At 49.1% G+C, this 12,703-nt stretch overlaps 1 protein-coding gene across 12 annotated transcripts in view; it reads left to right on the forward strand.

Annotated features, from left to right (window-relative positions):
• Positions 1-12,703, forward strand: part of FOXP1 (forkhead box P1) — a 364,335-nt gene that overhangs the window by 248,029 nt on the left and 103,603 nt on the right. For all 12 annotated transcript variants that reach the window (XM_084530722.1, XM_084530721.1, XM_084530716.1 and 9 more), the window contains one exon: positions 7,433-7,558. In XM_084530722.1, the coding sequence (XP_084386848.1) occupies positions 7,433-7,558 (126 nt within the window). The remainder of the gene's footprint in view (positions 1-7,432; positions 7,559-12,703) is intronic.

Consider the following 12,703-nt stretch of genomic DNA (forward strand, 5'->3'; position numbering starts at 1 on the left):
TTTCTCATTTTACCAGGATGTGTTGGCCCATCCCTCCGTTCTCGCTGGTACAGACCGCTACATGCTGTGAATCTTGACATGCCAAAATAAAGAGAGCCATTTTTAATGTTTGGGAACTTTTTGCCAGATGCTTTTTTAAATGGCTTTGATGAGACTTGACTGTGACTCTTTAAAGGAGGAGGCAGAAGGTGTTTTCACAGCGCAGCCGCCTGAGGATTTCATTTGTGCCTCCAGGATGGGATTTTTGTAGCCTTTGTCGCTGCCGTGGCCGGTTCGGGGCTCACGGATTTTGGGCGTTTGCTGAATTTGACCTTTTCTTCTACTGTCCCTCGCGGTCCGCTCCCTTCCTCCCCGCTTGTGTCTCGTGGTATTTGAAGAAAATAGCTCGGCCACCTTTCCCCCCAGGTTGGTGGAATTCATGAATAAATTACCAAATTAAAATCAGATGTTTTGGAGACGGAGCCGGGCTGTCCCCCTGCGTGGGGCTGGTCCCTGCGGCCGAGCTCAGCCCCAGCAGCCATGGGGACAGGGACGGGGACAGGGATGGGGCAGGAGCACTCGGTGTGCTCGTCCTGCAGGCTGGAGGAACCTCAGCACCCACGGGGACGGCGTGTAGGGGCACCGGGGCACAGGCAGCTCCACCGGGAGGTTTGGAAGAAAGGGTTTCTGTTTGCAGTGCCTTTTTCTGGAGGGGATCTCCTCCACTGATAGCCAGGATCTATTCCAGAGGAAGGAAACTAAGCCTGCTGGAAGAAAAATAAAGCCTCATCTTCTTCCCTTATGACTGAACTATTCTAGGAGATGCTTCGGCACGAGGCACGCTGCCAGCTCCCTCGCTCCAAGCCTGCCCCCCGTCACTTCGGGGACAGGATGTGAGTCGGGGCTCGTACACGTGGTCCTCCAGGTCCCTTCTCTTTTCCCAGCCTGGGAATCACCCCTTAGTCACTTGGCCGAGCCTGCTGCAGCTCAGCAAAGCCTCCGGGGCCAGCCGAGCGTTTGGCTCGAGGGCAGGCTCCCCGTGGGAGCTCTCATGGTCAAGGAGCTGGCTGGGGGCCCCTGGGGAGCCAGCCCCACGAGGCAGCACCCCCGGCCCCGCCGCACCCCCTGCTGCTCCTGCACCTGCTCCTGGCTCCTCCTCAGAGGGTCGGGGTGGCAGGGACAGGGAGGCAGCACCGAGCAGCTCCTTTCGCAGCCCCGGAGGAAGATGAGAGGGCTGGGTACGACTCTTGGAGGGAACAAGTGCTGCAAGAACATCTGCTTCTCCTTTTTGCATCTTCTACATTTCATTCCTCCTCTTCATTTTGGTTCCTTTCCTATCCTCTCTAGTTGGTTCTTCTCACCTCCCCCTGTTCTGTTCCTCCCAGAGGAACAGCACTACCCACTGCTGTCGCTTTGCACTAGCTTTTTTTTTTATTTTTTTTTATTTTTCCCCCCCTTTTTGCATACTGCTCCGCTCCTCGCCGCTTTCCACACGTCGCTGGGCTCCTCAGCCTGGCGGAGGAGAGCTGCAGCAGGGCTCCCCTCCAACGTGTAAGCTCCCCTCTGCGTGTCTGCCTCCTACCACCGCTCCTCTCTACATCTGCTGCTCCAGGAGAGGAGCTGGAGGGGAGGCAGGAGGGGGAGAGACACGAGGCAGCTCCGCGCCTCGGCTGCATCCGGGCGGCACCGCCTGGGAGCTGCAGCTCGCTGCTCCGCGCGCAGCAGCTGTGGAGTGGAGCGGGGTGTGAGGACAGATGGGAGCTGAGAAGGAAGAGAAATTGCTGGCGGAGTCTAAATCCCCCCCTCGTCCCACACGGGAGAAACAAAGGTACTTGTCTTGCGAGGCTAAATGGGAGCGAGGAGCCCTTCTGCCAGGCGGGCCGTGCCCCCGCGGCCGGAGGTCTCCGGCTGCCGGCCCTCCGTGCCTGAAGCCCCCAAAATTTGGGGAAAAAGAACTGGAAGGGGGGCAGTGTGCCTGGTGCAGCAAAGCCATGTTTCTGAGATGGGCTGGGGGAGGCTGAGCAGGGACCTGGCTGCGCCGGGATGCGCCCAGGGCTTGGTATGGACCCTGCAGGTCAATACGGAGCGCCTCGCTTCAGGAGCCTGGGGTGGGGGACGTGTTTTCCAAGGGTAGTTTCTGCCCGTCAAATACCTCCCGTCTCATCTCGCTCTGCTCGTTGTGTTGTTTTGGTTTTTAATGCCCGTAACCGAAATCATGATGAAGTTGGCTGGTGGGTGACTGTGCAGATGTTCTGCCTGGCTGTGTGACCGTCTGACTGCTGGGAATGCTTCCTTCCTCCTGCCTCCAGTTGCTTTCCCCATGGGCAGCTTTGTCCACCTGGAAAGGCCTCAAACCCTTCGGAATCTGGAAGAGCATTTGGGATTTCATTGGTGCTCTTCTTGTGACTTCTGTGTGCGCGGTTCTGCTCAGGGAACCGCTGGGCATGGGTCAGCATTTCTGCTGGGTCCCGTGTCTTCTGCTGGGTCCCATGTCCTCTGCTCACCTTCCTGATGCCACCAAAGTGCACATCTCTCCACTCGTCCCCGCGTTGGCTGTACTGATGTTCCCAGGTGGTTTGAAGCTCCGGTGCAGAAACAGCATCTCCTGGCCTTGCAGGCAGGCCGTAGTGGCTGCAGGTCTCCGTATTTCATTAGCAGCTGATTGATATTAATATCGGCTCCGGCAGATGGAAAGGGAGGAGCTTGAGCTCTCTTTCCTCAAGAGAAGTAGGCTGATGGAAAAACAGTTTGAGACTCACCGCCTTGTTACGCTGGCTCCAGCGGTGGAACAAGTTAGCCAGAGGCTCCATAGGACTGGATCTCGTTACTGGTTTCCTTGTGTCCCACCACCGTAAGCAAGTACACGGCGTTTAAGCAGCATCTCTATTTTTAAAGCTCTACCCTCTTTTTCCAGTGCGTTTCTCTTTCCCAGCCCCCAGCCCCAGTCAGGAGTTCCTGGTCATTGGAAGGCAGAGGCAGTGCCGCATCTTCCCCCTTGGAGCAGGACTCGCCGTAAGAGGATGGTGAAATTGAAAGATTGAATTGCTTGCGTGAAAATGTCAAATTACACCAGTAACTTCAGTGATAACAGTGCCGGATGTTCTGGGCAAACAACAGCTGGGCAAACAAGTCGCGTTCTGTCTAGCTTGCAATAAAGTTGTCTTGGTCATCTCAGACGTATCACTTTTTTTTTTTTCTCTCTTTTTTTTTCCTGGTACTGCTGTAGTTGGGAAACAGCGAGCGGCTGCTCCTTCCCTGAACACAGGGTGAGAGGGCTCAGAGGGGCTTTCCCCTTGGGGCTGCTGTGTCCCAGCTCTGGGGGCTGCGGCATCTTGGACTCGTCACACAGGGAACTTGGTGTCAACATTTTTCCTGGTTGAGGTGGCACCCGATGTTTGCTCCCAAACACCATTCCGGGTTTGCATAACGTGTCGGAAATGCAGCATCTCAGCTACCTCTCTGCTGTTCGGTTTTACGCAAGAAAATCTCCTTATCTCTGGTTGATTTCCTAATGGATAGAAAACAGCTCAGGACTTCACTCACTGCGTCTTGCATTTAGATGTAGCGCAGAGCAGAATCGAGACGGCTCGGTTGGGAGCGAGCCTTTTACCCAAGTCATCTTTTGAAATCCGTGTTGATAGTGACCAAAAATTGTTTGTGTCTTGCAGTTACACAAAAATTGTGGCACTCAGGAGCTGCGCTTGCCAGGGGATGCTTTTCTTCCTCTTCCTTCAGTAAGTGGGAAGATTTACCATTTGTAGTGCTGTGCAGAGAGAAGAATGATTGCTGATGTGGTGAGATTAGCTGCTGGGGGCCGGGATTGACGCCTGCCTCTATTCACTCCAAAAGCTTGGTGCAGCTGTGATGGGGCTCATAGGCACTCGGAGCAGTGCGGATGCTGAGCCTGTGCGGCTTTGGAGGCGCTCAGCATCCCTACCTGCCGTCCCCAAACGATCCCACAGCCGCCCAGACGCACAAGGCAGAGCTGCCATGCAGCTGCCCCAGCAGTGATTCCCTTGCAGAAGCGCACGCACGTGGTGTAGGCTTCGGATGCAGGCACGAGGGATGTGCGAGAAGAGCTTGGAGATGTCAGAGCACCCGCTCGCGAGGAGAGGGCCACGTTAGCAGAGCTGCTGGCTAGCGGTAAACAGTCCTGGCACCCTTGTTTCAGGACTTGGCAGCAGCAGGAGTTGAACCGAGTCCAGCTTTACTCTCTACTGCCTGTTCAGTAAGTTGAGGACAAGGCAGATGATTAAGGAAATGTGGGGAAACTGCTACAGAAGCTTTTGGAAAGATAAGAGACTTTGGTCTCCATGTCTGACAGTCTGGCACTTTTCACTAGCATTGAATTCACATGCAAATCAAAGGCAACATCTACTCCCACAGGAAGCTTTATTAACGTACGGGCCTGCTCGTGAATCTCCGTGCTGATGAGGGTTGTGGGACCGACTTTGCTGTCGAATTAATTTCCCCGTGCATCCCCACCAGCGGGCTGCGTGGCCATGGTGGGGTCCCCAGGCAGCAGGAACCGGGCTTGGGGTGGCCGTGGTCACCGCACGGAGGTGGGAGAGGTGAGGAGGCACCGCACACAGCACCCCACAGCCTGCCCTCACTGGGCTGTGCCACCATAACCAGGGCAGGTGTCGCTGGGCTTGAATCAGGACCGGCAAATTAATTGCACAAAGGGTCTGCAAATGAGCTTCAGGTGCTCAGCGTGTAAGAGAAAAGAGGGCTAGTGCTTTCTGGAGGGAGCTAGCCATCCTTCACATGCCCTGTCAGGTGCAAGGGGTGCAGGTGAGGCTTTGGAGGGACGGGCATGGAGGGGTGGAGAGGCAGGGTCACTCGGGACCCCACCAAGGCACGGTGGCTGCTTGGTGCAGGCACGCAGCAGGAACCAACCTGAGCTATAAACAACCTTCCTTCCGCATCTTAAACCCAGGCTCATCTGATGCTTAGGTTTTATTGCTGCCGGTTATTTATAAGCGGAAGAGCAAAATCTTGAGAGCGAAGGCACGGGAAGCGCCGCTTCAGGCTGCGAGCCGCTGAGCTGCCAGCTGAGCTCCACCTCACCTGCACCTCTCCTGCACCTCTCCTCCTCCCAGTGCTGTCCCTGCCCGTCCACGATGCTCCTTCCATCCACCACGTCCAATTCTGTGCAGGTGCAGTGCAGGTGGGACTGGAGCAGGGGCAAGGCACTGCCTGCGCCCCCGGGAGCCTCAGCAGTGACCCCGTGGGCATCGGGACGAGCACCGAAGGGCTCGTGGTGGTGGTGGCCATCCCGCCGGGCTGCACGGAGCTCGCAGCCAGCTCCAGTAGAAAGCAGGCATTTCTTGCACAGCTACTTGTTCTGGGAATCTTCAAAAAATTTCTGGCAGCCAATTTTAGTTGTGCAACCTCTCAGCTGCCAGAACGGATAGAATATGATCATATCACATGAAATGCATGCAGGGTCTGCTATAGCAACTGTATTTCAAAGAGACAACACATATGGTGACTGGTTTCTTTTTGGAATAATATCTATAAGTTGATGATGTTTTATTCAAAAAGGCTGTAGCTTGAAAGGTTAGGGATGTTCTGATTGTTTAGTGTATGATTAAAGAAAGGCTTCCGTGGTTTTTTTGGCCTATTGAATCTAATTACTGGGAACTAAAATGATCATTTGATTGCACATTTACCTGGAATTATTCTTCGGCAGAGCCAGTCTTAATAATATATAATAATATGTTGCGCTTGTGCTGTATAGCGCTTCTTGTCTGAGCAACTCAGAGTGCTTTACAAGTATTCATTAATTAAATAAGCCATACAACACCCCTGTTAAGTAGGTGAGTGTTTGTTGCCCATCCCCTTAAATCTTCTAGGATATTTTTCTGCTGCCTCTGCTCACCCTTGAAGATGCTTTAACAGCTAAAGAAGCTAATTCAGTAGATATTATACGTATATATTTTAGCCGTACTTAATAATTTGTGCGTAAAGGTTTCCTTTGTTGCCTTTTTGTACCCGGTGGGCTCTGGGTCTTTGTGCCGTGTCTCCATGCTGTGTTAGAGGTGCTGCAGGCGCTGAGCTTCGGCTCTCTGGCTGCAAACACACGATCTGATTTTACCTCGGTCGCACCCAGCCCTGCTGGGCATCACATCTGCACTTAGGGGGTTTTCAGACCCAGGGGAGGCTTGTAACCACCTCTGAAGCGAGGGCACGTTGCCGGGGCGCTGGAAGCTCTCCTGTCCCTTCTCGCCCTGGCGAGCTGGCCACCAGCAGCGGTCCCACGTCCCCTGGGAAGCCAGCCACGGTGCAAGGCATCAGCCCTGAGCCCGCAGTCCCTCCAGCCCGCACGTTATCCTCAGTGTCAAGCCCTGCCTGGCTGCTCGGCACGGAGATGAAACACTTGGCAACTTGGAGAAGCGAGTGAAACCCGAAGCGTATCTGACTCCTTAATTAAATAGGTATTAATTAAATCACTCAGAGAGCATACACAGTAGGAGTGGGGAAGGTTTTTTCCCTCCTTCCATGTAGGCATCTTGCAAAGGGACTATTTTTCTTGTTTTACATTAATGAAGTCTTCAGCCTTCCCACTTTGCCACCTACACATGTACCGAACGTCTCCAAGGAGACCAAGAAAGCCCGAGTCCGGTGCTGGTGAATCCTTCAGGAGCCGCGGGCTGGGGTCTCGCCAGCTGAGCCTCAGCTGTGCCGCAGGGACCATGCAGGGATCAGCCTCTTCCAGTCCCCTGGCTCGAGGCTGAGGAGGAGGTACTCACTCCTGTTCCTGCTTTCCCCTGGGTTTCACCTCCTCGTGTTGTCTTTTCCCTACCCAACGAAGAAATTGGGCCTTGTGGAGCAGCTGGCTCCAGTGCCCAGGGCTGCTTTTCCCTCACTTTGCAAAGAAGTTTGCAGAGATCTGCCACCGAGTGATGCTTTGCTGGCTCTTTTGGGTATCATGTCCCTTGCCCCTTCATCCCGTAGCTCTGCAGCGTCCCTTTGCTGCTCGCCCATAGCTTTCCAGAAACTTCCCTGCCTTCCTGCGGTGCTCAGGAGAGCAGACAGTGATATACGACTGCCCTCTTCTGTAAACCAGACCTGACCCCTGGAGAAGAGGAGCACAGAAGCTGTTAGTGCGTGAGGCTGCCCGGGAGCAAACGGGGCCATGTGCTGCTCGGGGCAGAGGGTGCAGATAACCCGGCGGTGCTCACCACCGGGATCTCAGCAGTTATTCCACGCTCACACATGGAAGCCAAACTGAAGGTGCTGCTGTTTTTGTCCATAGTCAAAGTGGGAATTGCGTTGGGTGGATATCACCCTGTCAGGTTCAAGTGCAGAGATCTGTTTCCTGGAAGCCACTGTTTTGGGAGCAGAGTGGTGCCCGACGACCAAAGGGGTGTCGTGACCGTGTGCTGTGCCTGTAGCTCCCCACCTCCTGTCTGCTGCAAACTCAATTTTCCCCACTCTTTCCTCGCAGGCTCTCCAGGTGGCACGGCAACTTCTACTGCAACAGCAGCAGCAGCAGCAACAGCAGCAGCAGCAGCAGCAACAAGTTAGTGGATTAAAGTCTCCGAAGAGGAATGACAAACAGCCAGCCCTTCAGGTAAGGGAAGCTGACGTCCTTCACGGGGGGCTCTCTTGCTAGCGAAAGGTGTGTGGATGCTGCTCCTTGTGAGCATCGGTGTGGGACCTTGGTTTTGAACCAGTTTCCTCCAAGGGAAGTGCATGGAGCAGCTGTGGCTCGTGTAAGCAGGAGCGGAGCGGGGAACAGCGCTAGGTGCTCTTGAAAATCCCACCCATGACATATTTACAAATGTGGAGCGTGTACTTAGCATCTAGTGGGCTCGGATTATTACAAAATGGAATAGCTTTTGTTATAGTGTCAGTGCGCATAGGAGATTTGCATTAACATTTCTGTTTGATTGCTGTTCAGTTTGTAGTCTGTGTTCGCTCACACTGTTGATTTGCTGTGTCAAGGATATTGGGAAAATATTAGGATATCATCAGTGTGTTTTTTTTCCCTTTCATTGTCTGCTGATTTATGGACATCTTCAGAACTAAAATCCAAATATTATCAGGCTTTGCGCTGTTATGAATTCAGAAAGCTAAAACCAATATAGCACTCCCAAACAGAAGATGTATGCACACATATGTGGCTTTGGAGTACATTCTGCTAGTCTTGCGGGATAAATCACAGGAGTTAAAGACAAGAAAGAACTATTAGATCATGTATCACATTTTCCTTTTTTTCTGTTGCTGTTCTAGTGTTAGAAATCCCAAATGATGGTGGGACCGCTATTATTTTCCCTCAGACGGTTTTCCATAACAAAGCACACACTCAGGAACTTTCCACTTTAATTCCATCCTCTTGCTCCAAGTAATACCGCTTGTATAAATACTGAGTCAGTCCCTTGCCTTGCCTCGTGTTCACACTCCTCAAACATCTGAGATACTAACATGTACTTGCCAGTTTTGGCAAATTATATGTATCTAGTTCTTTATACATTTCGTAAACCAGCACTTCTAGACCCTTGACCACTTTGCTGGCTTGCAGCTGGTTACTGCTTTTATTATTGCACTCTTTGCAATTGCAGCGTCTCACTCTGGTTTTGATAATAAGTTCCTGAATGCAGCAGCTCAGTTGCAGTCATACAGAACCCTGTAGCTGGGACATTTATCTTATCTCGCTGTTCTATATCTGATGCTTCAGCCTCTGTAGCCCCAAATTCTTTCTTTTTTTTTTTTTTTTTTTCAGTTGTTGTCATAGCACATTGTCAAACTCATGTCTGTTTTGCTCTTTCTAATTTTTTTTTAGTTTGATATACTATCACCATGAGTTCCCTGACAGCATTGCTGCCTCTCTTGCCTTTTATATGTGCTTCAGATTATTTTCCTCCAGAAATACAGATCCTAGGCTCTTTAAATATGTAGTAGAAGATGGAAGGTAAAGCTAAAATCACTAAAGGCCTTGACAGTCAAGCTAGAGGACGTGATCCTGTGGTTCTTACACAAATAAAGCTCACCGTGACTTCAAGGGGAGTTTTGCCTAAGTGAGGAATATCTATTAACTGCAGCCCTTGGCCCGGCGAGGGCAACTTCTAGCTTTTGTGTAGTGATTTCATCTTCAAAGCATTCTGCAAATACTGATCTCCAAAACATCCCCAGAAGGAAAGTCTGATAAGTAAGTAGCATTTTCCCAGTTCTGGACAGGGAAACTGAGGGAAGCAGGTTAAGTGACTTGCTTAGGATCACAGAGGGAATTGGTTTTAGAGGTAGGATTAAGATTCATGAGTTCCTGGCTCCCACCCCCGTGCTCAGGCTGCTGGACAACACCTCACACTTTATAGCTGAGCTATTATTCTTTTGGAAAGTATGAAGCATTTTGTCATTGGGCAAATATACGTTTTATTGGCAGTGTAGAGTGCCATAATCCAAACCGTTACATTAATGCTTTCAAAAATATTTTATTTGGTAAATCCATAGCTGATCCATATGCCTTTTAATAGACTCTTCCACTGGGGACATTTTTAATGAGAGATTGTGCTGGCTAGGTCCAGTGTCAGGTACTAAAAGAAGTGCTTTGTTGTGCAGATGTCTTAAGAATAGCTCCAGAGGATGAAATATGACTGTGTTGACCTTTCAGCTGTGAGCTTATTTGTCAGGATTCAAATAAGTTGAAAGGATCAAACCAAACAGTTTCCGTAGTCAGACTGGGAATTGTGTTGCAGAGGTCAACAGTGAAGGCCACATCGCGGATTCCATAACATAGCCAATTGTTGGTACGTATTAAAGTACTGGAGCAGCTCCTGCAGTCAGAGACACAATTAAAATTCTAATTTATTAATGTATACAGAGAGCTGGCCCAGCCTGTCACTCACTGATTCAAATGACTGCCCAGACTACTTCTTTTTTTTTTTTTTTTTCCCTCCTCACTCCTGGAGCTTTTGCGGTATTAAACGTACTGGAAGTCCTCTTGAATATAACAGACCTCGAGTGCATCCGTAGAATGCGATGTATGACTGAAAGGAAATCACAATGCTTGGGTTAGGATTTTTGAGTAAAACTGCACACACACAAACACCCACAGCCCCGACGTCTGATCACACCGCGCTGACGAGGCAATACCCGTTCTGACAGTATGTAGAATAAATACCGAGGGTGGTGGAAACGCGCCCGTTTTTCAAAAGTTTGCTTGAATAATGAACCAAGCCGTCTTTGCACATCGTTAATATATATCGGTCTCACTGGATAGCCCTAGCAGTTAGCAGATCTGTATTTTTTTTCCCAACAAACAGACTTTGTGCATAGCAAGAACACCGTAGCCATCGCCTAACTCTGCCGTCTCCTATGCTTGGCCAGCAGCAGTGAGAAGCTCCATGCCATGTGTGGTGGGGAGCTGTGTTTACGTGATGCCGGGGACGGGATGTCCTTCACCCGGGGTCGGTTCTCCCTATAAGATGCCCCGGGGTCCTGCGGGGCCGTGGCGCTGGAGCGTGGCGTGGGGAGAGCCCTGTCTGTCGTTGTGGCCTCGGCCATTTAATGCTGGTTGGCAGGCTTTGTCATGTAAACCCGACTGGCACAAACAGGTGTGGAGAATTAATCTAGTATAGCTGTGTAGCTAATCTGTTATCGCCTCGTGGATGATTTCCTATATTCCCTCTTTATTCGCTGATCAAATAGCCACGGTGCTTAAATACGTGCTGGCATCCCGTGGCCTCGCTGGGGCGGGGGGCCTTGAATGGCATTTACATGACAATGGGCTCCGGCCATCGTCTTTGGGACCTCTTGACCTTGATAACGGTACCTGGAGACCTGCTTTTAGCAAATTTTGAGATACTCAGTTGTAAGAATTTGGACACAGGAGTAGAGATGTGCTCTGCTGATAGTTGAAAAAAAAAAAATAAATCTCCAAATACACGATGACTCACATTTTGAGCCTATCTCACACTGCCGTGCTTTATATTTGGCAGTGACCTCCGGTTTCACAGCCTGATGACACAAACAAAAGAAAATTGAAAGTTAAGGAATGGATTTAGTAACAGCAATTGGGAAAAGAATATAAGAAATATCAAACCTACAAAAATCACTTGAAGTGGAAAAAGGCTAACGCACAGTTGATAATATATTTGCCATAGATGTTAGGTCTCCTTGAAACTGTAAAACAAATAATTTAGCAGGCCAGGTATGCTTAGGTTTTTGAGAATTTGCACATTTTTCCTGGCCAAGATAAATATGTCTTTGTATTAATAGATGTATTGATTAAAATTTGCAGCTTTAATTGCTGATGCTCTTAACGATTATTCATTTTCGTTCTTCAAGCATTTTAGTTGTTGGCAGGAACACACAGATTGGAAACAAATCAAGAGACACATTTTCTCCCAAGAAAGTAAAAGTGCATGTGTGTTTTGGCAATACTAAAAATACAATTTTTTTAAAAGACGTAAATGTTGTGTGTTGCATTGAGCTGTTGGATACTGGACTGAAAACAGATTTAGGACGTCCAAGTCAGTATCTTGCAACTGAAACCGATCACTTGACTTTTTTATGTGATTAAATGAGATTTGTTGTTTTAGAGTAACCTGTGTGTGTTTGGAGAGAAGAAATAATGAAATTACTAAGATGGAAACTTTCGTTTTCTGTTGACAAAACAGAAAATAAATCTTCCCTTTAAGTCATGGCCAAGGAAAGAATTTGGGTTTCTTTTAGATTTTCAGGGTGAGACTGGGGGAGGCGGAGGGGACGGAGCTGTCTTCGCCTTTGCATACTGGTGCTTTTTAAAGCAGGCTTTTGGCTGGGCTTTTGTAGAATTTAATTTGCATGCTGCAATATCCTATATTTCTTTTCAGTATCTTGAGCAAGAGAGAGACAAGAGGAAGAGGAAAGATCACAAGAGCAGGGTAATCTGCTGTAGCTTGTTGTTTTGGGCAATCACTGTTTTTTATGAAATTAGAAAGTGTTTGCTTGGAAATATACCGCACACTGAAAGGTGAAGGGAAGGGTACTCTGTTTCACTTGGAGCACAGAAGGAACAGGAACAGCCTCGGGTTTTACGCACGTTGTACCTTTTTACGTAGCAGTAAATTTAACAACTGGTAAAGAAATTATGCCTCAGCAGATGATTTGGAAGGGGAAAAACATTTGCAAGCATATTTATTGTATTTGTATGAGTATCTCTGTTTCACAAACACGTGAGTTTGTCTGAGTTTGGCCTCAGTCAAGGCAGTGGAAATTCTGTCACCAGGGTTGAGATTTCACTTCTGCAGCACTTAAATAGTTCACCTATGAAAATTTTACTTAAGTCCCCTTTTTTTTTTTTTCCTTCCTTTTGACTTTAGAAATAAAGCAAAGTTGAGCTGAGCTTTGCTGGTTTCTGCTGAGGACCTTTAGCTCTTTATTTTTCCTCCTAAGCCCAATTATAAGTATTAGTCAGTTCTTGGAATATGCCTGTGAAGTGCTAATATCAACCCCAAAACATAACAAAATCTGAGTCAGGTCCTTAAAATTACATGATCAGCTTGAAAATTTTGATGCTAAGGGGTTTTTGTTTGTTTGTTTGTTTGTTTTTTTTTCATCGAAACCTGGAGGCCTTTTTTTGCCACCCTTTTGGATTTTTTTTAAAACCCCGAGCATTCAGTTTTTCCAGCTTTTCAACCTGAGCAAAAAGGTGACAGACACACTTGTTTTTCTCGAAAGAAGCCTGTGATTGTCCTGGAAACACACGATTCCAACAAGCGGTGGCTTCTAGGAA

Source organism: Aythya ferina, assembly GCF_964211825.1.
Source record: "Aythya ferina genome assembly, chromosome: 10".
NCBI lineage: Eukaryota > Metazoa > Chordata > Aves > Anseriformes > Anatidae > Aythya > Aythya ferina.